General features: G+C 51.3%; 1 protein-coding gene and 1 long non-coding RNA gene across 6 annotated transcripts in view; one reads left to right on the forward strand and one right to left on the reverse strand.

Moving 5' to 3' along the window:
* EDN3 (endothelin 3) overlaps positions 1–26,129 on the forward strand; it is a 30,191-nt gene that overhangs the window by 2,186 nt on the left and 1,876 nt on the right. For 2 of the 5 annotated variants that reach the window (XM_072801611.1, XM_072801612.1), the window contains exons 2-5: positions 4,201–4,356; positions 7,385–7,673; positions 22,823–22,996; positions 23,960–24,037. In XM_072801611.1, coding sequence (XP_072657712.1) covers positions 4,350–4,356; positions 7,385–7,673; positions 22,823–22,996; positions 23,960–24,037 — 548 coding nt within the window. In that variant the 5' untranslated portion in view covers positions 4,201–4,349. Of the gene's footprint in view, positions 1–4,200; positions 4,357–6,398; positions 6,757–7,384; positions 7,674–22,822; positions 22,997–23,959; positions 24,038–24,446; positions 25,350–26,129 lie in introns of those variants that run through there. The other 3 variants (XM_072801609.1, XM_072801610.1, XM_072801607.1) reach the window with 3 other exon arrangements.
* Positions 834–5,352, reverse strand: LOC140618730 (uncharacterized). Its single transcript, XR_012018808.1, has 3 exons — positions 5,074–5,352; positions 4,396–4,532; positions 834–1,554 (listed from the first exon to the last, which is right to left on the reverse strand). It is a non-coding gene; the product is annotated as an uncharacterized lncRNA (long non-coding RNA).

The raw sequence follows: 26,129 nt of genomic DNA on the forward strand, positions 1-26,129 counted from the left end.
CTGCTGGTGCTCTTGAGACGACCACCAGCAGGTGCATCCATCGCCAGCTGATACCATGACCCCTTACCTCTGCGCCAGCCACCGTCACAGTAAGTTGAGCTGAAACATCGGGATGCTTTTGCCTGTAAGTACCAGAAACCTCATTTGAACTGGCTCAAAGATGGGAACGTACTGGTGGATGGAGGTGAAAAGTCCGGGGTGTCGTGTTGGATCCAGGGGCTCAACGCTTAATCTCAGCTCCCTGCTCGTGTTTTCTACCTCAGTTCTTTCTGTGTTGGATGGATGTTTCCCTCCTGGTGACAAGATGGCTGCCAGCACCTGCAAGCTCCCCTCTGGTCCTCTCAGCAGCTCCATGGAAGGAATTCAGAGTCCCAGGACTGAATCTCATTGGCTCCCACGGGGCCAGGCTTGGCTCACAGCGCCGTGTCCCCAACCAATCATTGTAGTCTAGGTTGTGTTAATTTCCTTCAGCTGCTATAATTAATTATGACACACTCAATGGCTTAAAACCACACAAATGTATTATAATTCTGGAGGTCTGCCTATCTTAAAAGTGATGTGATGCTCTGGTCAGTCCACAGACATAACCCTGGCCCTGGAGCCCCACACAAGCTACACAAACTGTGGGGAGAGGTGGTTTCTCAAGGGAAGATATAGTCCAGACCTGAGGGAACAGGATATGGAAGGGGTAGCCATGGAAAACACAGGAGGAACTCTGGAGTTCTTTTAAACAGTTTTTGCTAGACTCATTGTTAGATTCTTTTTTTTTTTTCTTTTTCTTTTTTTCTTTTTTTTTTTTTTTTTTTTTGAGGTGAGGGGGATCAAACCAATTTCTTTTAGCCCTTCAACACATGTAATTGGCAGGGCTGAAGTTTGGAATACATTGTGATAATTTTATTTCATTGGGAACTTTATATACAATTTATGTCACTCAAAGCAGGGAATTTGGAGCCTCATACCTCCTGCAGTGCATCTCACAATGAGCCTCATGCTGACGAGGAGGCGCACAACTAGGACTTGGATAACATAGAAAAGCACTTAATTATCTGGTTTCTGAGCAAGTCCAGGGTTCTGCTGGGTAGGTTGGGTGGGAGGAAGAAACTCCAGGACAATGGAATAGTACGTAATGTATTATGTTACTCTCACTTAAATCCTCTAAATTTAAAAGAAAACAATCTTCAAAAGAGTCACAAAGCACATGAAGAGGCAACTTGAGGCGATGCTTATCCAGATACATCACAATATTCTTAGCGGTTGGATTTTGATTCAAAAGTGAAGTGAGAGGTACAGTCTTAAAGATACAGCCGCACATCTGCCAGCTTGGAAGAGGTGGCTGGAAAGTCCACAGAATGACCCTGCCACGCACTTGGCCAAGGCCCACGACCGGCCCGAGAAATCACTCCGCTGTGGGGTGCATTTGATGGCAGAGGCGGCGAAAGGTGATCATGGAGGGTTGGCAGACCCTGGAGGAGGAGAGAGGCCACTCAGTGTCTGCTGCAGAGGAGACAGGGTCCTTCAGGCGACCTTGCATCAGAGAGCGTGGGAACAAGGAAGCTAGACAGATGGAGAGGTGAGCGCTCATCAGTGGTACACAGGAGAAAACAAGTATCATTACTGACCCCAGGTGTGCGTTTGAGAGGCAGCTGCCTAGTGGTTATGAACCCTGCCCCTGGAACTGGATAATACTGAATCTGAATCCTGGCTTTGTCACTTTAATAGCTGTGTGACCATGGACCAGTCATTGTGACCTTTTTGAGCCTCTAACCATTAACCTTTCTTCATCGGGAAAATGAGAGTAATGATAGCTCAGGGTTTTTTGAGTTGTTACAAGGGCAAAACCCTCACCATTGGCTCACGGTCGAATCAAGTGAACTGTTCCCTTTGCATGCTGTGTAGCCTGAAGCCCACAAGGGCTGGTACTGTTCTAGCCAGGATTTTTTTTTTCCATTGCAAATGACAGAATCCCAAGTAAGCTTAAACAAAAAAGAAATTATGAGCTATTACAAATGCAAAGTGTAGGGAAAGCATGGATTTCAGGCCCAGATGGATCCAGGGGCTAGAAAGAGAACACCAACCCAGTCTCTCCAGCTCTTGAGTCCACATTGCTCCATACTGGGTCCATTCTCACAGGGTCTTTCTTCGTGGTGGCAAGGTGGCTACCAGTAGCTTCAGATTCATTTCCTTTCTTCTCCACAGTCCCAGGGAATACATTCTCAAGCATTTTAGCTAAAGTTCTGAGACTGACTTGCTGGTCCAGCCTTGCCCAGCCCTGAACTGATGGCTGTAGCCAAACAGACAGGATCTCTGGATTGGCCAGATCTCAGTCACAAGTCACTACCTTCGAGTCCTAGACCCACTGACCATGTGGACAAAGGATGGGTGGGTCCTAAAAGAAGAACCAAAGTGCTGTGACCAAAAGGCAGGGAGGGGATGCTGGGTGGAAAAAAGTAACCAATATTTCCCACAGGAACCTTCAAAGTCATGACTAAGGCATCAATCAATGCACCATTAAGTGGCCAAACAATCCAACAGAAACAGGACTCCCAGACCACTCCTGATTTTCTCAGGTCCTCCTTTCTCCACATACCAAACAGCTGGATCAAACCACAAGAGCCCAGAGAGAAAGCCCTTGGATTTCCCAAGGCAGCATCAATGATGTGGAGAGGGGCATTGTCCTGTGCCTTTTCCTTATTATAGGACAAGTGATTTGGATTTCCAGAGTTCCTCTGTACCTTCAATTTGACAAAACATATATATGTGTTTTATTAATTTCCACAGATTTTTTTAAGAGTAATTTTCAAGAATGATGAGATTTCCCCTTAACAGGGCAAGGAACAGTTCCCTGCTGTTGTCCACTGTTCTCTACGGATTTTGCAGTCAAAGTGCTCTGCTCCTCATCCTCCATCCCCTGTCCTCCCTCCCCTTCCTGGCTACCCCCACCCCTCCATCTTGTCCCTCCTCCTTGCCTAGTTTAATGAGATCTTTCCAGACCTCCATTATGAGCAAACCAGCTCTGGGATTTTCTAAGTCTCCAAACCACCTATACAATGACTACTTCATATTTTAATTCAGGTTACTTTTTTAAATTTAATTAATTAATAAGTTAATTTAGAAAGGAATTCTATTCACCATCACACATGGAAAATCAGTATCGCTTGCCATAAATAAAAGATAAATGTAAAATTAAATGAAATACTGATGAATTATTGAAAACCACATCTGAAACTAGTGATGTACTATAGGTTGGCAAATTGAATTAAATTTTAAAAAATAATAAATTGGGTAGTAAACAAAAAAATTAAATGCAATTAAAACAATGTTACCAAATCCCAACTACAACAACAAGAACAACCAGATTCAATACTGGGTGAAGAACTTGAATAGACATTTCTCAGAGTAAGACATACAAAAGGCCAATAGACACATGAAGAGATGTTGGACATCATTAATCATTTGGGAAATGCAAACCAAAACTACAATGAGATACCACCTCACCTCATGCTCATTAGGATAGCTACTATCAAAAATCAGAAAAATTTAAAAAATAAGTTCTGGTGAGAATATGGGGAAAAAGGAACCCGTATGCACTGTTGGCAGGAATGCAAAATGGGACCTCTGTGGTAAACGGTATGGAGGTTCATGCAAAAATCAAAGCCAGAGTCACCATGTCATCCAGTAACTCCAGCCCTAAAGGATTGAAAGAATGCTCTGGAAGAGTATTCACACCGTCGTGTTCATAGCTGCATTCTTCACAACAGCTAAAACATGGAAGCCACCCAGCATCCGTCAGTGGATGGTAAAAGCCAAGTGTGGTCTATACCTACAAGGGAACACTATTCGGCCTTAAAAGGGAAGGACATTCTGACACCTGCCACAACCAGGATGAACCTTGAGGACATCATGCTCAGTGAAATAAGCCAGACACAAAAGGCTTGTCCTGCTGCGGGGAGGGGGAGACGGGGAGTTGGTGTTTTCAGAGGGATAGAGTTTCAGTTTTATAAGATGAAAGAGATGTCTATGGAGAGAGGTCGTGTTGGTGGCTGCACAGCGATGTGAATATATTTAATATCCCTGAGCTGTGCACTGAAAATGCTAAAGAGGGTAAATTTTATGGAATACATATTTTACCACAATGTAAAGAAAGAAAGAGAGAGAGAGAGAGAGTAAGAAATCCTGTCTGGATTCTGTGTCCTGCCCGAGGTCTCCAAGCCTGTGGCCTCTGTCTCTCAGCACGAAAAGGAAGATTATATGAGACATTCTTGATGGAGGCGTTCTCCCGGGAGTGGTCAGAGGCCAGAGGAAGAGCGGAAAAGGGGAGAACATTCTCACAGGAGAGCAGGTGTTGCTGAATGTCAGGTGGGTACCCACTCCAATCATGGGGTTCAGGGGGCTGACCTGGTTGAAGACCAGTTAAAATTCTGCCCCCACCGACTGTCCACCTGGCTGTCAACTCTTGTCTCAGCTCTGCGTGGTGTCTTCTGGTCTCAGCAGCCTATATCCTTGGTTCTCTGGCCCAGACTCCCTGCTGTCACCTAGATTAGAAGACCCCAAGAGGTGGGCCAGTGCAGGTGCCTCCCGAAGTGCTCACCCAGGTGTGCTGGTTTTGTCCAAGCTGTGGAAGGCAACGGACTCGGGGAGTGGTCCCAGCAGCTCAGACACCTCCTGTGTCTGGGCACACCCAAAGACCACCTCCTACCCCTTTCTCTTTTTAGCTCATTGGTTGATCTTTCTCTTTTTCCAGTCATCCCTCAGTCCAAGACATTTTATTTTGTAGGTGATTGATATGTTAATTCTAAGGGAAGGGATAATGATGAAGTGATCCAAGTTTGTAGCCCAGCAGGAACAGAAGATAATCCTAGTCTTGGGTTTTTCTAATTTTCAAAGCATGGAGCACCAAAAAATGAAGCCGAACCCCCCCTACAGAGCTTGTGTCCTGCTTGGTGACAAATCACCCTAAAGGATACTGTCTTCCACATCCCACTCCTCTCCTTGACTTGGACTCAAGGACTGGGCAGGATGGAAGGGGTGGAGTGGGCTGGAGAAACTTCCCCAGCGTGGTAATGATTTACCCACCATTGACTGCAGCAAATGACCCTCCGTGGTGCTCCTGGGTTCTGTGGGCCACAGGGGAGGGGGCTGGCCTATCCTCAGTGGCAAGTCTCGAGGCTGGGGCTCCAGTCACCTCTGGGCTCACTTCACGTGTCTGTGGTCGGCACTGCCTTTGCTGTGAGGCCTCGGGTTCTCTCCCTGTGATGGCTGCACATAGGCTCACTCAGGCTTTCTCCTAACATGGTGGCTGTGTTCAGAGGACCAGTGTCCCGAGGGAGGGAGCCAGGTGGAGGTTGTGGCACCTTTATGACTTCTGCTGCTTTCTATGGGAGGAGACAATGGGGAGAGTGTCAAAGGATTTGGGGACCTGTGTTAAGGTGACCACAGTGCCCTGAGACTTGCGCAACTCCAGGGCTGCAGGTCAGTGTGGCCTGGCGTGGGACCTGGCCGTGCCTGAGGTTCCCTGGGAAAGCCAACTCCAATCCAGCACAAGTTGACGGGCTTGGCAGTGGCCCTGCGGGGACTGCCCAGTGCCATCTGGAGCACTGCCTCTGTGTATTGTCCACCCTTCTGGTCAGAGAGCTCTGGTAAGGGCGGGGCTCTGAGGCTTTCCAGGTATTCTCAGAGGTCAGCAGTCCAGGGCCAAATCATTCGTTCATTCATCCGCTCACCCACAAATCTTCCTGGAGTGCTTCCTGTGTGCCCAGGCACCATTCACAGCTCAGATGGTATTGGTCACCACAAAATAAGGCAACCCCTGTCTTCTGTGCTGCTCAGGGCAGAGGACAAGACTCAGGTGAGCCTCCACACATCACACTGGACACTTGGAAAGCCTTGAAGGGAACCGGGGTCGGGCGGGGGGGGGGGGGGGGGGGGGGGACTTACTGAAGCCCCTCTTCTGTGCAGGGGGCCCAGGCCGCTAACCTGCTTCTGGCTTGACTTTGCTCCCCTGCCACTGCCCACACCCACTGGCTCTGAGCTCCTGGGAGAGGCAGGGAGACACTGCCCGTGCCCGTGAGTCACGAGTGTAAAGTACGCCCAGGGCCTTGGCAGGACGGTCTGTGCAAGGGCAAGGTGTCATTAGGCGAACATTGAGAAATGTTGCTTTCCCATGGCCCCTGAGATAAAAGCCAGCAGCCTCCGAAGCAGCCTGTTACCGCTGGCATTGCTGTGGGTGGGAGCTGCAGGTCCAGGGGCAGCGAGGCGGCCGGGTGAGAGTGGGAGCGCGCGTGTGCGTGTGCACACGTGTGCATGTGTGTGAGTGTGCGCGCGCGTGGCCTCGGGACAGCTGCCCCCGCCGCACGGCGCCCACCGCGCCCACCGCCCCCGGCGCGCCGCCCCCGCTCCCCCCCAGCGCGGGGAGGCGACCCCCGGCGCGCCCCGGGTTCAAAGGCCCCGCGCGGCGGCCCCAGCCCCTCCGGGGGGCGGGGAGCGAGGGGGTGGTGCGGGCGCCAGAAAAGCCCGAGCCCACAGCCGGCCCCGCGCAGGGATGGGCAGCGCGCGCTCAAGAGTGTGACCGCGGCCGGGACGCAGCGAGCGAGCGCCGGGCTCCGACCCCGCAGCCGGAGGGCGAGGCCGCTGGGCCGGCCCGGAGCCTTCTCTCGGCCACAGGCGTCCGCGCTCCCGGCCCGGTGCCCCGCGCCCCACCGGGGTTCATGGAGCCGGGGCTGTGGCTCCTCTTCGGGCTCACGGTGACCTCCGCCGCAGGTAAGCGGGCGGGCGGGGCGGCGCGCCTCTCCCGGCCGGGCGGGCGCACACAAAAGGACCCGGGGCCGGGGGCGCGCGGAGGGATGGATGCGTCGGGGGAGCAGCCGCGGCCGGGCTCGCCACCCCCGGAGGCGCCTGGGGGCGGGCCGAGGGGGCCGGCGGGAGCGCGACTGCCCGGGGGGGGCTCTCGAGGTTGCAGCCCACCGGCAAGCTAGAGATGCTGCCCGCCCTGGTGGCCGCGGTGAAGGTTTCAGACAGTTGGGAGCTTTTCAAAGAAGTTTGCCAGCTCTTCCGAAACCGTGCGAAAATGATCGCGAAGTTTTCAACGGGGGCGAGTACCTTGCAGACTTTGCAGAAAGTGAAAATAGCTCGCAAGCTTTCCACCAAGTATGCACATAACTTGTGCAAAGTTTTCTTGGAAAACTGTGCAAATTTTTCAGAACGTATGGCAGAGGTTGCAGACGTAACAGAAAGTGCAACTGGCCCGCAAACTTTGCAGAAAGTTTGGTTGTCCCCTTCCCCCCGGGTTTTTGGGAAGGGTGGTGGTGGTGTGTGTGGGTGTGTGTGTGTGTGTGGGGGGGGTCTGCACACCCAGGAGCTCAGGAGCCTCTCAATCTGCCTCCTGCAGGATTGGTACCTTGCCCCCAGCCTGGGGACGCTGGCAAAAGCGGCGTGCCGGGGACCCCCCCTACAGCCAGATCTGAGGGGGACATCCAGGAGCCTGTGGCCATGACTGCAGTGCAAGGTCCAAGTCCCAGAAGCCCCGAGCAGGAGCAAGAACCAGGTCGGTTTGGGGAGCAGGCATCCAAGGGGGGTCCTGTGCACGGCCGCGCCAGGCGCTGTACCTGCTTCACATACAAGGACAAGGAGTGTGTCTACTATTGCCACCTGGACATCATCTGGATCAACACTCCTGAGTGAGTCAGCCTAGCCCTGGGTGGTGGGAAGTGATTGGGAGGGCCGGCCCACATCTTCGCTCCTGGAGGTCCTCATCCCACCCCTGCCAGGTCAGCCCGGAGCCGACCCTGGCACAGCCTCCAGCTCTTGCTGGGGCCTCCTGCCAGCTCAGGCCTGGTCTGCAGGTCAGGGGTGTGGCTCCCAGCCCCTCTGAGGGCCTGGCCTGGGAGAAACCCAATCTCAGAATTTCTGATCCGGTGGAAGGGGGAGCCCTCCCTCTGAGACAAATGAGCTGGCCAGAGGGATTAGACACCTGAGAAGTCCTTCTTGGATGGAGGAAAGTTATCTCCTGCCCCAGGGGCTGAATGGGCCCCCTGCCCTCGACCCTACCAGGCTCCAAGGAGTTTCAAATTCCTTGAAAGCAGCCTGCTCTCCAGAGAGTGCAGGGGTGGGCTTGACAGGGCCTGGTGGAACCTTCCCAGGAAATGTGAAGTCCCACAGGGTACCAGGCTCCTATCCTCCCAGGGCTGGAGTGCTGACTGGTCCTGCCACCGGGCTGACCCCTGTCACCCATGTTGCCCACTGCCACCCACTGCCACCTGATGCCACAGACGGTCTCTCCTCCTCCCTTCCAGCCCCTGAGAACTCTTATTGTGGGACCAAGGCCAGTGCCACCTGGAGTCCTGGGGTCTGCCTCGCTGTAAAGTCAACCTTCTTCCAATACCAAGGGGTCGAGAGCGCTTGGTGGTGGGAGGATTTGACAGTGTCCCCCATTCACTTACTCCATCTGGGAACCTCCCTCTGCAGAAACATCACCTTACAAACAGGAAAGAGGGCTTGACCTTGCTCTGGTTACCTGCCCTCTGGGCTTTGCCATCCTGAACTCTAAAATCTGGGACTTGGACCAGATGTCTCCATGTTCCATTTCCCAGGTGTTCCTGGGACCTCGTGGGACTCCTGCTGGTGCCCTACTAGGGATTCTTATGGAGGAGCTTTCCCTGGGAATGGCAGCTTTGCTGTTATGTTTGGAACCACCTTGATTCATGTCCCCATGGCTTCCTTCACCCTCAAACCTCTGAGCACAGTGGGTGACAGCTTCGACAGGCTCCCTTACCCACCTTGTTTCATGAACACCTGCAGAATGAGGGGCCAAGGAGGGTATCCCTGAAGGGTCAAGTAGCTTTCAGACCAGGTGACAGCATCTCGAAGCGCATCTGGGATAGATTTGGAAAGTGACCCAATTACACCAGAATGGCAGACAGGGCTGGCTTCACTAAACCACCTTGACACTTGCTCAGGGTCCAGGCTCGGAGGAACTCATGCTCAGTTTAACACTATCCTGGAATTCTTAACTCTTTTTGAACCGGAGGCCCCAGTTTGCATGTCCACGCAGAGTCAGCCCAGGGCCAAGAGGATGCAGCCTCACCTTTGTGAGGAAGAAGAGTGTGATGTGCAGTGGGGGTGGGGCTCCTTCTATTCTCAGATAATGACCAGAGTCTCCTCTTCTTGCAGCCTCCATCACCCTGACACCTGTCCTTTCTGATTCCTAACCCCCTGGCCTTGTGACCTGACCAAAGTATCTTCTCAGAATCCAGGACGCAGGGATTGAGTCTCACCTTTGCTAGAGTCTCAAGCTGTCAATGTAGAAGGAGAAAGGAAAGCCAACTGAATTAGGGGCAGGGGGGCTGGGGCAGAGGAGAGAAGAGAGGAGGAAGGAGAGGGTTTGGAGACTACTTCCATACTCTGCTTGTTGCCAGGCTCCTGGCACCAGCTGGAGGACTGACTGCTTGCCATGTGCCTGAGAAGCTCAGCAAATGCCCTCTGATCTGTTTGAAGCCCTAGCTCGTAATTCCAAGTTGTCTTATATGAATCCACGGACCTTTGACTTTTTCTAGGGCAGCCAACTTGCTGACGTCCCCCTCACAGTTAGATTGACCTCCTCCCCTCCTTCCTGACCCTGATTCATTGTAGACACTAGGAAAGAAGGATTAAATATGGTGTTGAGAGTTCTGTGTGCAACAAAAATGACAACAGCCAGATGAACATTTTGAAGTTAGACAAGCAAAATAGTTTTAAAAGGAAGGTTTTTCCAGATGCTCTTTCTCTTTTCTTCCTCCCTCCCACCCCCTGCCCCATGGTTGCCTCCCTCCTTCCCTTTCTTCCTTTCCTTCCAAAACTCGATAGATTCATAGACAGATCCATTTGCTATCTTTAAACATCTTGGACAAGATTGTAATGTGAGAAAATGGGCTCTAGGGACAGAGAATGTGGGCCTTTGGAGAAATGGCAGGATGAAACATCGCTGAATTGGGCTGAAAGTGGAGAATAACGAGCTCTTTTCTGGGTTCCCGTCTGTTTCCCTACCCACTCCCTGTTGCAGACCCTCCTGGTCTGTGGAGACTTCTCGAGTGTGTAATATGCATCCAGGCCCTGTCCCACAGTCCTCCTCTGCCTGGGAAGGACACCTGCAGGGTTGCAGGTCACTTGCACTGCATGTAAGGACCTGCAAGCTGCAGGTGGGACATGCAAAGTACTGCCGAGACTCTTTATGTATCTTCTGTGGAAGGTCAATATCCAGTGAGGGCCTGAGAGACCAGGGACTCCTGAAGTGTCTTGTGGGTGTAAGAGCTGAGGTCGCTGGCTCTCTCTCATCCCCCTATGTGCTTACTTCTTCCAGACCTCAGCTTGGTCAACCGTCTCTGCACACATCCCGTGTTCAATAATGCTGGTTGGCTTTTGGTTAAGCCCTGCTGCCTGGAGGTTCGTCCTTTTCCTCAGTGTCACTGAGGTTCTGATCTGCATGCTTTCTCCCAGGAATGAGGCTTCTTGTTCCAGAGTGTGTGGATGCTAACCAGAGGCCCATACAGCCCAGCAGACACATGTGGGAATGTGCATTTTTTGAGGGGTGTTGCCCGTAACTTCCGCTGTAGCCTCCAGGAAGTCTGTGGCCCCAAAGAGGAACCAAATGTGTCTTGGACGGCTTGCACTTCCTAGGCCTGTGGAGGCGGCTGAGGCCACAGCTGGTCCGTGGCACCGTGTGGGTTTCATGACTTTCTTTAGCCATGTTAGGGAGCTCTCCCTCTCCCCCCCAAGCAATCCCACCACTGCCAACAAAAACAGAAACAAAACTCCAAATCAGAGAAACACAACCCATCTTATGATTGTGGAGAGTTTGCCAAGAATAAGATAACTAGGGAGAAGTAGTGAACAAGTAGTCCACGTGCTTACATGCTTGTACACCTGGGGCTGTTCGCCATGATGCTTGAACACCAGGAGTGTCCTAGGACACAGTGTGGGATTGTATTAGTCGGGTTCTCCGGAGAGACAGAACTCACAGGATGGCGTATGTGTGCATGTGTGTGTGCAGACATGCCTGTATAAATACACACACACATGTACACACACAGCAGGTGATGTTGCAGCCTCAACTCTGGAGGCAGAACTCCTCCCTCTTCAGGCACCACTGGGTTTTTCCATGAAAGCCTTTGACTGATTAGACAAGGCCCATCCACCTCCTGGAGGGTAATCTGCTTTACCCTAAGTCTACTGATTTAAATGTTAATCACATCTAAAAAAAAAAAAAAAAAAAAAAAACTTCTCAGCAACCTCTAGATTGGCATTTGACCAAATATCTGGCTCTGGTGGCCCAGTTAACTCGACACATAAAATTAATCCCTCTCTTCCCACCACCATCCACCTGGCTTGGGAGTGAGCCATCCATCAAATGGCCGGTGGAGCTGCAGGATACCCAGCAAGGAGCTCCTCTGTGTTCCTTCCACTTTGTTCCGGGAACTGAGAGAACCTGCCATCTGCTAATCCGGCCAAGCACATAATGAGGGAGAGGCATTGTGTACTGTGATGATGGTGACCATGTTTTCCAAACAAAACTCCAAGCCATGTGATCTCATGACCAGGAGGAATGTATTTATGAAAAGAATGGTGTGCATGTTTGCAGTCTCAACTGTGGTGGAAAATCTAGACTCTACAACCCCTACTCGTGGGAAGGCGCCAGACCCAGGCGCTCTGCTCTGTGTCCTGGCTAGCTGTGTCACCTGGATGTGTGGGGCCTTCTCTCAGTGTCCCCTGGGTGAGACTCCAATGCCAGTCTGACTCTGGGATAGTGATCTCACAAGATGACCAACCTGCCACCCTGGCTTCTTCAAAGCATGCTTCACTGACTCAGTCCAGCAAGAATGACATTTGTTTTGGGTTCTTTTACTCCCCAAAGAAGTAGAGTAAAAAAAGAAAAGAAAAGAAAAGAAAATGGTAATTAAAAAAACATTGAAACTTGTATTTTAATGTATTTTGCCACAAAAGGCAGCAATACCACAGATTCATCTCTGTCCCTGTGTTGTTCAAGAAAGTCATGTTCACATTTCCAAGAAGAGGCATTCCAAATGTTAGAACGTTCCAGTGAAATGGATGGATCCAGAACCCCAGCCTCCTGCTGATGTGAGGCCAGCTGTCTCCCCTCTGTGATTCCCCCGACCCATGACCCATGCTGGAGATGCAGGTGTTCAGGCATGGAGACAAACTCTTCCTGGCCCTCTTCATAATCACAGTGCTAAGGAGGAGGAAGAGAAGGAGGAGGAGGAGGAGGAGGAGGAAGAAGAGAAGGAGGAAGAAGAGGAGGAGGATGGCCAACGTTGACACAGAGTGAGGATGTGTGAGGAGTACACCAGAAAGGAGATGGGACATGGAATCTATGAACACTCAATATAGTGAAGACATGACCATCAGGATAGCTGTGCCACGTGGGGACTGTAAACCCTGTTGGGGGTGGTGGCCAGGGCCCATCCTGCCTGTCGTACCCCATTCTGTGGTTGGCCAATGAGTACAAGGTTCTTTCTCTGGCACAGTGGAGGTCACCTCCATGGACCATCCATCCTGGGTCTTGCCCCAGCTCCTGAGTTGGAGCCGCACTGAGCGAGCTGCACCCTTGATGGCCAGGTAGGCTGTCTATTAGCATTCCATTAGAATAAGGTGTATGGACCTGGGGTAAAGGTGTGCCTGGCTGCCTCTGCTGCTGATAAGTAGCCTGATAAGGATGCTGGCCAAAGGTTGTTCCAGGCTCAGTGAGACTTGGTCCCGCCCTTTCTACCTCTCCTGTTTTCTATTGCTTCCCTCTACCCTGGAATGTTTGGGGCTTGGTGTCCTCTGGAGGCGCTGACCAGAGGCTCCCTCCGTTAGTGGGGTGGTGCGGGCGGCCACTGGGCTCTGGCCTTTCGGGATGATTTCACTGATGAGTTTAGAACCGGTTTGTTAAGTGCTTCCTGGTGAGGGGTCTGTCTGCATGCTCCTGTGCTCCCCGGAGCGAACATGGAGCCTTGGGGTTTGTGGACAGAGGACCCTGCCCAGGCCTGGAAGGCGCCGCCAGGAAGCGATTCCTGGAGACACTCTGCACACTGGTTTACAGAGAACCACTCTCGGTGCGCCAGTGAGCAGGACCCGTGAGAGAAGCTGCTGTTGGCCAGATTGGACGTGAGTTTGGACGTGGGGTTCTGACCCATGATGGCTTTGCTTGACTTTGTGTGAGTTTGTCTCCCCGTGTAACTATTTCTGCATCCTCTGAAATCTCGTAAATGTTTAGATCCTGGTTTTGAGTTCAAGTTGTGTATCTCTGAGGAGGCAAGATAGGTCTTTAGAAGTAGAGGGCCCTGGGGCTAAGTCTCAGTTTCTGGAAGGGGCTGGTGCACACCAGGCAAGCCCACCATAGGGGTCACAGAGACTGAGATCCCCCTTCTGTGCCCCAGGGGAGGTGTGAGGAGGCTAAGGTGGTGGGAGCAGAGATGGGGTAGGCCTAAACACAGCCAAACCCCACAACGAGGGAGTGACTTGAGGCGAGGGGCAATTTGCTTTGTAGCAAGAAGGTTTGGAACGAAGGGCTTGACCTGGTGTGACCCTGGGGGGAGAATTTGGATTTCTGCTAGATGAAAGGGACCTCACAGCTGGGAACTTGGCCTTAAATCTGAAGGCAGGTGAAAGGCTCTGACATCTCTGGTGTGGTTTATTCCTGCAAGAATTTAAAACAAAGGAAGCTGGGAGCAAACAGCACTTTCCTCCAGGAGGCCCTGCGGCTGTGCTGGAGGCCAGCCCCACTCTCTGCTCCAGCGCCCTGGCTGGCCCCGACCCCCAGCACCTCCACGCACCTTTCATACCTCTAGGCAGCCCTGGGGAAGAAAGCACTGCTTAGCCTGCCACATTGAGGAGGTGGCCGGCTCTCATTCTGTGTCTTGTTTCCGATAGAAACAAAGTTCCTTCGAATTGAATGTGCACATACTTTCCCCTACATGGGATAGGAGCCTGTCTTACTGCGAAGGAAGAGCTGCTCGTCCAGACACAGTTTGGGGTGCATCTAAACCCCTGTGTCCCCAGCAAGTGCGGCTCAAATGGACTGACAGCAGAAAAGGGTATCCAGTTGCCCTTCTCAGCTGCGCCAGCTGGGAGACTTGGGACACCAGAGCTTTTGGAGAACTTGTCTGAAGGCTGAGAGGCATAGGCCTTCTCTTCTTTTACGGCCTGCTCAGAGCTGACTTAGCAGGATGACTCAGTGGGCAGTAAGCCCTGTGTCCTGGCCCAGTAACTTCCAAAATGAAACAGATTCATTTCGGGAGGCCGTAAGAGGCAAGGAAGCCCAAAGTGACAATGGCACAAATGGCCCTGTTCCGCCTATGACTCGGGAAGTGTACAAGTTCTGCCAAAAGTCGGAAGCAGGTCAGTGAGAAATCAGAGATGTGTGTATCTTTCCTGGACTGTTTTCCATGGGTTTCTTGCAGGGTGGAGGCTGGGGTGAGGCCAGGGACACACTCCCTCAAGGGTGTTCTTCAGGGATGTGCCCAAGAGTCTGTAGTAAACATAAATGGGATATTAAGGCAATATTTTAAAAAAATTAAAGCAGAAAGTTCATCATTAACAAAATACCAACATTTGTAGTATATGATCCCACACCATGCCTGCCTCGCTTGCCTCCCTCACCTTGCCCAGAGATCCCAACATTGGGTTCTCGTTTGGGGGTAAAGCCTGTATCCCTGCAGGGACTCAACTATTGTTAGTTTGAGGCGAGTGACCAATGCATCAGAGCTCCCTGAAGGACACGACCCAAGGACGCAAACAACTTGATTAGGAGGAAAAGCAGTCTTTGTTACAGTCGAGCTGGCGAGTGGGTCTTTGTTCAGTAGCATTTTCCAGCCTTACAGTGAAATCTCTTCAAAATTAGCAAGGGTGTCTTCTCTGGCTTACTGTGGATTATTTAAAGGATGTATGATGGTGTCTGTATTTTCTTTTTTTATCCTCCTGCAAATACCGCCACCCCCCATCCTTAAAAAAAGTACCTGCTCCTTATTTTACCGCCACTCTTTCCACGGCTGGGAACTATTTTGAGCCACATCTGTCTGCAGCTTCGCATAAACTTCTAATGAGGCCATGCCAGACAGACGTAGAATTGCCTACATTCAACCTGGAATCCGTTAGGGTCACGGGGGGGCTGGGGGAGAAACTCCAGCCTTCTCCCCATGCACGCCTTTGGGCCGCGCCAGATGGAGGGAAACCAGCTAATCTGTAGGATTTTGTAGACGCTTTCATTCCCCACATAGTGGTGGTGTTTGTTTCCCTAACTTCCTTTTTGAGCCGTAGCTCCTGGCGATCTCACACCACACTGCAAGCAAGGAGCTTTTTTCTGTTCCTCTTTCCTTTGACCCCTCGTGCCTCCGTGTCTCCTTTAGTGGGTGTGTGGCTGTGTTTTCGGGAGGGATATGCCTGTGTTCTAGGGAGCTGGTGGCCTGAAAAGGCCAACAGACTCTGAAAAAGTCTGTGGCTTTGGCGTTACTTTTAAGTTTGTTTATATGGTAGTGGGACATAACAGTATAGGCAGAAGCGTTACATGTACAGGTGTTGAGCCCCGGAGCCTCTTGGCTTGGGGGGCAGGGACCCCGCATTTAGCTGTGGTTTTATTATTGGAGTGAGGCATCATGCCAGCTCCGGCAACCATGCTGTTTGGAGACCGAGGGACGCAGGTGTTGGAGAGTCTCTAGGTAGAACGTGGAGCTGGATGGACATTTCAGAGACCCAACGGCCCTTTCCTTTCTCAGGCCCGGAGGGAAGGTGGTCACTGGGGACCCTCACCGAGCTAGTCTTCTTCCGTTTGGACCAGAAATGCGGGTCTTCCTAGTGAAGCCACTCGTGTCACTTCTGGTGTCTCGATCATTTGTGCAATCTGGTTTCTCCCTCATGCCAGTGGTGTGGCTGGCAGGAGCTTCCAGTACCTCCCCCTCCATCTCGAGATGTCTTCTCTCCGGGAAAAACCCTCTAAGGCTGGCCAGTTGAGGGCAACAGTAGAAATCCAAGAAATCAGCCAAGAAACCAATACATGTGGGAGATGGGATGTGGGCCAGAAGTAACAGGTAATTTAGACCTCACTCCTTCCTTCCCTCATTCATACAACACGCAGTGATTGCTGAGATACTGAGGTATTTCTGAGCACAGCTCTGAGCCAGACACTGCCTCCACTGCCCTGGGTGTGGAAGGGAACAAGGCAGAAAGGGTCAGTGGCTCCAGGTGGAAAGGTCTGGTGTTGCCAACCCCAGGGGACAAGAAGCAAGCCACATTACAGTAGAGTTGTGGAATCAACCCTCATTCTTGGCTCTGATTGGTGGGGGTCAATGCTCAACAGACTCTGAACATGCCTATGATTCTGGTGATATTCCCAAACAGTTCAGTCCTGAATGAACCCAAACGTCCCCACTCCCTGGCCTTTGGTAGGGTAGCATCCTTAAAAAATAAAAATAAAAAAAATAAACTACCAACACACAACACATTGCTCACTTTTGATGTTTTCAAATACTGTAGGTTCACTGGCTGTTTGGGGGGCTGTAGGAGGAGGACTTTCCACACGGGCTGGTGGTGGGGCAGGCAATCTCTGTCTTGGGGTCTTCCAACTTTAAGACGCAAGGATCTTCTGCAGTGGAGGCAAAGCTACAAATTGCCAGTTCACTTTACATTGTTTGTGAGCACAGGGCCTCTGTAGTCGTCTTTAGAACCAGAAAGCATGTGTGTGTTTTCTGCTTGTATAACAAGGTTGCTGAGGAGCTGTATTTCCTGGCCTGTTTTCTTTCCTGGAGACTGGAAGGGCCCCCCGTGGGTTGTCTGGCATGAGGCCTGGCCCGCAGCAGACTTGCACAAGCGTTTGAGGAGTGGACAAGGACTAGTTCGCTGGAGGGTGAACCTTCTGAGGTGGTCAGCCGACAGTCTGGGGCTGGGCTCTGAGCATCTTGAAACGGAGGAGAGTGAGTGGTATGCTTGCTCTCACCTGCCCAAAGGACAGTAGGAGCCAAAGCAAACATTTTATAGGAGAAAGGACTGGGAAGAAAGGACTCCAGCCAGCTTGGTTTGCTGGGTTTTGTCCTGACTTTGAACCCACTCTTTTGTGTTTTGTGGCAATGAAGAAAATCTCTGCTTGTCCCCAGCAACTGGGGACTCTCTGGGTCTTCCTATTAAATCTGAGAGATCACGGTCACTTCCGTCTCAAGAAAATGAGTTCTGGATCAGCTAGCCATCACTGGTCACAAGCCATGGAAAACCTAGTCTAGCTAACATGATGCCAGAGAAGTTTGTGGAGAGGACACAGACAGGAAGAAGCAGTGCCAACAGCGGGAGAGGGACTGGGACCAAGGGCCCCCAGGGCACAGATGCATGGACACCGCGGGGCAGGGAGCAGCTCCAGGGTACTTTCAGAGGTTGAGTTGCCCTCACCAGGCGTCTTGGGAGAGACAGGGTCTCATGTGCCCAAGTGCGGTCACCTTATGAGTCCTTATACAGGGGCAGGTGAGGGACATTGACGGAGGGTCTCATGGAGACCTCACACAGTGGGGAGGGATCACCACCCCCATCCCAGGAAAGAGAAGCACTTGGATTCCGGGAGATGAGGCAGCCAAGCTTGGCCTTGGGCTCTAGAGAATTCCGGGCTATCAAGTCCTCTGACAGGGGTGTTCCCATCTCCTCACCTTTGTGCTTAGCAGGTGCTCTGGGTGCTCGTGGAAGTGAATGGCCACATCCTGTAGTGAGTGAGCCTCCTGTCGTGTGGGTCAGAGCAGAGCGCTTACCTAGCGCCTCTTTCTGGCTAAGGTGACTGAGGCAGGGAGTGAAGGTGAGCCACACTTTCTTCCTTGACCAAGAGGAAAATTCTAAGCCTGGATGAGCGGGTCAGTGATGCCTGCTGCTGAAGGAGTTTAATAAAGTCTGAAATGGAGCCGTCGTTGGAGACCATGCTGGGCTTGAGAAGTTCTCAGGAGAGGAGTCACAGGTATCCAATGGCTGCAGGTGCTGGCCTGCCAGTGGGTGGTCGTTCGTGTCCCAGTCCGGGGGCGGGACGGGTCTGCGGATCACGCCCTCTGTTCGGTACGGCCCCAGGGCCACAGGTGAAACTGCCTTTGCTTCCCATTTCAGCAGGGGGAGTGTGAACAAAGGGAATAGGTCATCAAGTTGACTTTCTGACCAAAATGAGACAATCTATTTTTTGCGGAGACGCTCAGAGGGAACACGGACTTTTAAAATTGTGAGCAACTGTAGTTATAAAAATTGTATCAGGTCCTCATTTTGTCACTCTGTCTTGTGACCTGTGTGGCTTTGCTCTATGAGACAAGCCGCCAGACTGGGTGGTCAGGTCAACTCAGATGCCCCCTGAAGGTCAGGCAGAGAATAAAAGTGAGCAAAGCAGGGAAGGTATAGAAGCACCGGGAGTGGCAGGGACTGGGGCAGAATGAAGACTTTCTGCCCCATCTCTGACTTTGTGGCTTAGCTCCAGATGATCATTGTCATGGTGGAGAGCGGGGTTGGCGTTAGTATAGCTTCTAGTTATTCAGGAGAAGCTGAGAGTTGGGATATTCATGTAAAATTTTCAAATTAAAAGAAAAAAACCAACCCTCTGTTGATTGATTGAAACCCATAAAATGCTAATTTGCTAACCCTTACAGTAGATGAAAGCTGTGTGGGTATGTAGGGTCACTTGTCTGTCTTGTTCATCGATGATCCCCCTGAGTGTCATCTAGTGCCTGCGCATCAAAAAACATTCGACAGATATTTGTTGAATGTCTCTCAATGGAAGGAAGTAAAAACCGAGTTTTCAATGACAGTCTCATAACTTTCCTCAGAAATTAGATTTTGACCAATGAGTCTCCTTTTGGCTGGCCTTGGCAAATGTCTGTATCTCTCCTTTAAACTTCAGGTATAGCCACCGGTTTCCTGACCAGAAAGATGGAGGTCACTAATTCATTTATGAAAAGGCAACACTGAATTTAAAAACAAAATCTAAAAAAAAAAAAAAAAAAAAAGCCAACTTTCCTTATTTAAAAACTTCTTGCTGAGAGAAATCAAGTGCTTTCAGTGCGATATACAGATGAAGAATGAATATGGGGGATTTGGAAGTTTAATATTTAATAACATTTATATATGACATTTGGGAAAAGCGGTAAATAAGGAACACTGTGATAAATAAGACTCTGGCATCACCATCACTGATCAATAATGAATGTACGTAGGTTGAGGGACAATTTATTACACAGAGACACATAACGCTAGACGTCGCATATGTAGGTATGCTGGAAGACTATTTTGTTTTGTCTAAGAGCATTTGGATTGATCTTCTCATCTGCTTCTCTTTTGTATGGAGCTCTGTGTTACAACTGAAACATGAGCAGATGGAAGAGCTGCCTACTTTTTACAAAGAATCGCATTCTCCAAGCCCTCCTGTTCAATAGTAGCTACACCAGTTGGTTGGAGAGTATGCTGATCAAAGGTTCTCAGCCAATTGGACTTCATTTTTGTGGTTCCACCATTAGGTCCTTCCAACTCACTGTTGAAGAAACATTAAAACATGAGAAAGGGCACCAAGACAAATGAAGTCCAAGTGCTTCTTAGATGGGCCGTGCAGATGGACAGAGCAGCCAGGAGGAAGCGTGGCAGAGAATGGCATTGTTGTGCCATATGGCACTCTGGCTCCTTTATTACTTGGTCACACATCTCAAGTGCAGGCCGAGTAGGTGGGATTTTTCTGCCTGATGACAACTCACTTGAATTCCCAGGCCACATAAGCAACAACAAGAGCTATCATTAATTTACCGGTAGCCCTTTGCTAACTATTTTACATGCAGTGAGGCGCATCAGTCTGGCCAACAGCCCTTTTGTTGATCAGAAAGCTGTCGAGAGGGTGGAGTGACCATCACATAAGGGCTTGACAACCCAATAATGGAATCACCAACTAACCTTTCTCTGTGCTCTGTGTACCTTGCACATACCTATATATATTGGCTTGTAATGTTTCTTCCACCTGGTTTCCTACCCCAGGAGTAGGACATGAATCCTGAAGACCTTTCTATATCCCCATCACACTTAGACTAATGCTAGAGACATATATATGTATATGTATATATGTATGATATGCTCGGCAAATGTTGGAGATTTCTTTGTAATGAATTTTGTGGCTGTTGAACTTTACAGGTTAGAAAGAATCCAGTCTTACCAGACTAGATTATCTCACAATTACTACCAGCTCCTCAGTCAACAGCCTTCATTGGCTCAGTCTCGTGCTGGGTCCATGGCAGGTACAAAAGAAGACCAGCCTTCTACTCTTGAGGAGCTGGTGAGCCGCATTTAAGTCTAAACAGTGTAGTCCCCTGTCCTGGGCTGTGTGGGTTCGACGGCTATGTCTGACCTTCTTCTGGCCATGTCTCCCACTCCATGGGATTAAAGCCCCTTCTAGAACGTGCTCCAGGTAATCAGGATCCTGGAATCCTTTACCCAAATGTCCCCAAGCCCACTCCCAGGGCCTGTGCAAGTAGGTATGTTCCAGAGTCTGACACCAAGGGATAGGACAGGGCTCCAGGAACATCTAAAGCCCTCAGGGTGGCCAAGGGGTGGATGAGGCCCCCTTGGTGTAGGACAGCGTAGGGTGGAAGAGAGGGTGCCAAACCTCCTTGGAATGGCCACATTGCAACACTCCAAGGAGACCCAAGATTCTAAATTCAAGGTTGGACTTCCAAGGTGTTTTAAAGCTATATTTGTTCAGGTAGAAAGATAGAACTGTCTTATTTAAGAGCTTATCAGATTGATTTAAAAACTTTGAACCACTGTGTTCGCTTTGGCAGCACATATACTAAAAACGTTGACCCATGGAAGATGGGCCTCCATTGGACCTGGCTCTTTGCGGTCTCGGGCACCTTCTAAACCTTCCAGTTGCTCAGCTTCTGTCCTTCCCCCAACCCCGGCAGAAGTCAGCCCATGGGAGACCACACTTGGATGCCCAGGGCTTGTAGCAGGGGTTTCTCATCCTTCCTGTGGGGAAGAGGACGGGGTGCTGTGTCTCTCTGTAAAGTAAACACTCTTTGAAAATCATGAGGGCTCATTTGCATACGAGCTCTTTGCACTTGGCTGCTGAGAAAGCCTTCGCATTTCTCTATTAACAAATACCTCGTTGCCTCCTTTCCTTAGTTAAAACACTCTGGAGTGTTTTCACTGAAGTCGAGTGGCTCTGCACACACAAATGCACAATCAGCTGACAGCAATTTCAAAATTGCAGGTCTTGCTGTTGATGGAAAAATGGGAGCTTGGTTATTCCTGTGTGTAATTTTCACCAAGAAATGGGGACTGGGTTTAATGTCAACGCTTTGAGGTCTAATGCAGCCCAGTTACTGGACAAATACACCTTTAGCCAAATCCTGCCTTATAGCAGTGTCTGTATATGTCTTGTCCCCATGTGCCCGCCCCTGGCCCTGTTCCTGAGAAGAAATGGGGTGTCAGCACATGTTCAGCTCAGAACAAGACCAGACCCTGCTTCCTTTCCCCATCTTGGGGGCACAGACTGTTCAACTCCAGGCCTTCCTCAAGGGCAGGAAGAGCCCACCTTCTACTGATCGGGTAGGAACCCACCACAACGCAGAGCATGAGAAAGGAAACGGGGTTGCGATGCCCCTTGTTCTGGCCTCCAACCCAGCAAGGGGAAGTTGGTTCAGAGCATCAGGTCACGGAGAGTTGCCCCCCCACCGCCACTCGGCCCCCACCACCCTAAAAGGGCTCCATAGTGTGTTTCGAATTAAAGTAAATTCAATTTTATTTTATTTTGAAAACGCAGAAAGGATGTCAGAATCCCCTTTGAGGCGGATGATTGGTGATACTCCATGGGGCTCACAGAAACCAAGGTGGTTCATCTTGGAAAACCAGGCCCTATTGGAACAGTAACTTTTGGCCACAGAATTTCCTCTGGTAATTAGCAATTTGTCCCCCAGTCCTGTTCAATAGTGCTAATGAATTAAGTATATGCTTTTAACTTTTTCCACCACACTGCCTCCGGGCAGTCTTCTTCCTTCTCTGGAGAGCGATGGTTTGGATGCACATGAGCATAAGAAAGAGACAAATGTTAATGGTTCCAAATGACACCATCACCCTCCTCCCCGCTCCAACCATAAATGAGATTGGTAAACAGCTTTAGACTTTTTAATAAGACTTTTTAAATAAGCCTTTTCCCAAGGCCAGTTCTGTCCTTGGCTGTGTCTTACAGGGCGCAGGGGGTCCTCTGATGTTTGTGTTTTCTAAGAAACGGCGTTGGGGCCAGGACACGTCTGTAATTGCATTTGTGTATTCCCGTCAGAGCAGACAGCGAGGCGAGGCGACGTGCGCACAGAAGACACTGGGCCTTGAGCTGACAGGGTGCGGCCGGCGGGCCTTGGGCTGGGGGCTGGGCAGGCCTCTTCCGGGTACGGAGGGCAGACCCAGGCGTGGGGCACCAGCATGTGGGTCATCCGGCTGTCCTTGCACAGGGCTCAGGAACAGGGAGACACCCTAGAACTGCCCAGAAGGGGGCACCCTGGACATGTGAGAGGGTGGGCCCAGGGCAGTGCCCACCTTTCCTCCCCCACAGCTCTCCACCTCTCTGGCCCCTCGGCTCCAGGGCACTTTGGGGTGCTTGGGGAAAACAGGGCTTAAGATTGCCTGCAGAGGCTTCCTAAAGCCCAAAGCCTGGGGGAGCATGTGGACGCCAGTTCTGGAAGTGTGGCTGCACCCTATCACTCCTGTGGCGGCCAGGGTCTCCCAGCCGCGGCCAGCTCTGTGGAGATGCCCCCTGAGTGGGGAGGCCAGGCGGGCTTGTCCACATGCAGCCCTGACGCTGCTCTGTCCTTTGCAGACAGACTGTGCCCTATGGACTGTCCAACTACAGGGGGAGCTTCCGCGGCAGGAGGTCCACGGGGCTGTTCCCGCAGAGCCCACAGCCCTCCAAGTGGACACAGCGCTGCGCTTGTGTGCAGAGCCAGGACAGCGCCTGCTTGCACTTCTGCACCCGCACCCTGGCTGTCAGCAGGTATGACGCTCATCTCCCGGCAGATCTGCAGCCCGGCAGTCTGCTGCGTGGGTCGTGGGCAGGGGTGCAGGGTGTGGGGTGGGGCACGGGGTCTGGTGGGGCTTGGCAGGCCCTGGCTGCTGTGGTCCTGCAGGCCTCCCCGCAGCACCTATGCACCCTCAGCTCCAGGAGGGTAGGTGGGCACTGTGTGCAGTCTCCTTGCTGCCTTTCAGAACGGAGCCCGCAACGTGGCCGCGGCTGTGTCTGGTCTCCAGACACACTTCTGGACGGCCCAGCACTTTGCCAAAATTTGAATAAGTTGCCAACATTTAAAAATTGAAGAATTACCCACCCCTGCCAAATGTGTATTTTTAGCTTCTTCAAAAACAGCAAATGGGACCATCTGGTCTTATGGGGCCCCACGTCCCCTCCTGGCCAGTAGAGGCTGGAACCGAGGTGGGTGCCACTCACATCTGAGGGAGACATGCTGCATGCGTTCACCTGCGTTACCTGTCATCTTACTTTGGGGACCCCAGGGGCCCTTGAGTTTGAGACCCTGTAGCCTACTCTGGCTGCTGAAGAGAAGTTTGTGAGTCTGTGCAGACCTGAATAAATGAGCACTCCCCAATTTGGAAGACCCCTCTCCAGGCTTGACCCAGAGAGGCCATTCACATTGGCATTCACTCAATGGGCAGGTGCCATCGTGGTCAGGGACCCAGGACTGCTGTTGGAAACCCCAGTGCCAACCTCATTTCTTCTTGGCTTCCTAACATCTGATGAATAACTGAGGAACAAGTTGACATTGTGCTTTGGTCAAAATCCACCCACTGTGTGCTCAACCCTAGGAAACTGCCTGAGACGTGGTCCTTGGGGAATGCTGCTAATGTGCTTGTGGGTGGGGAAGAGGAAGTCCTAGTTTGACACTGAAAAACCAGCCACATGGAAATGCAGGTTGATTCATTAAAACCAGCTCTCTCCCCACAGGAATTCAAGGACAGCAACAAATCCTGACAAAGAGGAAGAGCCAGCCAGCCGTGGCAACGGGGGGCTGCGTCCAACGAGGTGAAACTTCCTTCTGAGGCATCACACCCTTGGGGACATGGAGGATGTGAGGGTGGCATGTGGTCTGAGAGGTCAGCCAGCGGGAGTCCTGGCATGCATGGGACGCTGCATCACAGGGGACTGGGCGTTGGGTAGATTGTCTCTGGGGACAAAGCAGGCTGAGGCTAGGACAGTCACTGTCATTGCCCTTCCCCTGGCCAGTTGACCCCTTGCATCCCTTGTAGCTTTAGAGCAGTGACACCTGGCTCTGCATTTTGCTGGGCCCAGACACAGCTAGCTGGCCACTACTGCTTAGAGACCACCCGACCCCACCCCACCCCTGGCTCATCTACCTGGGCCCAGATGTCACTTTTTCTGGAAGCAACATGTGGTCGTTCCACAAAAAAAAGAAATCATTTATTCTTTTCAGCAGCTGATTCTGGACAGAAGTGAATTATAGCAGCTTGGCTTGGCAGCGAGCCCCCCATGTCCCCCCACTGGTGTTATTTTTTTTAACCCGCTTGTCTTCTTTGTAGGAGAGATTCTGAGGGTTTCCTGCAGCCAAACTGGGTTTATTTGTCATTCTATCAATCAGAAATTGTTATTAATGGCTCGCCTACACATCTGCAATGGGATGGTAATTTATGTCCATAATAATAGCCTGGAGGTGGCTTGGGTCCCTACAGGGACTGATCAAGGGAAGATTAAACCATGCTCAGTATACAGGAGGCTTTCCAAATTGGTGGCAGTGGCTTCCAGGCATCCAGAGAGATCCGTCAGCATCCATAATACAAATGGAGAGGAGGGGGCGGGTGAGGCGGCCGAGAGAGACCCCAGGAGAGCACAAGCCAGGCTCCAGCTGGTCCCTGCCTTGCCTTTTTGGTCTTTCTCCTTTTTCTCTCTTCTCGCCCCAAACCCACACTCCTCTCAGCGAGGGCGGGATGTGATTAAAGCCATCCATCCTTTGCATCATTTATTCATCCACTCATGCATTCATTCAGCAAAGATGCGTCATGCACCTGCGTCGCGCTGGGCACTGTTCTAGAAGTCGGGTACACAACGGGGAAAAGGCGATAGGTCTGTCTTTGCAGAATTTAAACAGAGGGAAAGCTGACAGCAGACAGATGCAGTCGTCCCCTGATCCACGGCCTGTGGTGGACACCTGGGACCACGGGCACCATCGAGCTCTGTCTGGACTGTGTTTTCTCCTCCACGGACACACCTATGGGAAAGTTTGATTTATAAATTGGGCACAGGAAGGAGTGACAATAACCCATAATCAACTAGAAGAAGCATCACAATCTACTGTAATAAAAGTTACATGAATGTGGTCTCTCTGTGTCTCTCAAAACATCTTGGTCTGTGCTCACCCTCCTGGTGATGAGGGGACACGATAAAGTACTGCGTGAAGCGATGAGGGAGCTGGATACACAGGCCTGTGACACAGTGTGAGGCCACTAGGGACCTTCTGACACTGGGTCAGAAGCAGGGACGTCTGCTTCTGGGCCGCAACTGAAACCACATGTAAGAGGGGGCCCCTGTGCATACAACGGTAGAGTGAGATGCATGAAGGAGAACAGGAGGGCAGGGTCAGGATAGGACGTGCAGGCGGTGGTTGCTGTTGGGGACTGGGTGGACAGGGTGGTCTCACTGAACAGGTGTCCTTGGCTTTGGGACCTGCAGGAAGTCAGGGTGTGAGGCAGGGGGCTGAAGAAGGGGAGGAGATTTCAGGCAGGGAGAACAATAAGGACAAAGGACTTATTGTGGTAGGACTGTGCTGGGTACGTCCAAGGCAGGCAAGAGAGCCCTGCACAGAAAAAGCATGAGGCTTTCACTGTCGCTGCTGTTACTGTTCCGTTGAACGTCCAAAGGACGAGGAAGGTAGCACAGGTGTCCTTTCGGGGCCTGGAAAGGTTGTCCTTCCAGGTCTTTACAATTCACATAAAGCTCCTGTAGGAACTTTATTTGGGAAGAAAAGTCTTTTTCTTATAAGTCATGGTCTCTACCTTCTTGCGAGACTCAAGTGAGTAATTTCTAGTCTCCCGTTCTCAGAGTGGAAGCTGCCCCCACCCCGAGCTTGCGATAATCAAAGATGTGACCAGGCTGCGGGGCA

Source organism: Canis lupus, chromosome 26 (genome assembly GCF_048164855.1).
Source record: "Canis lupus baileyi chromosome 26, mCanLup2.hap1, whole genome shotgun sequence".
In the NCBI taxonomy this organism is placed as follows: domain Eukaryota; kingdom Metazoa; phylum Chordata; class Mammalia; order Carnivora; family Canidae; genus Canis; species Canis lupus.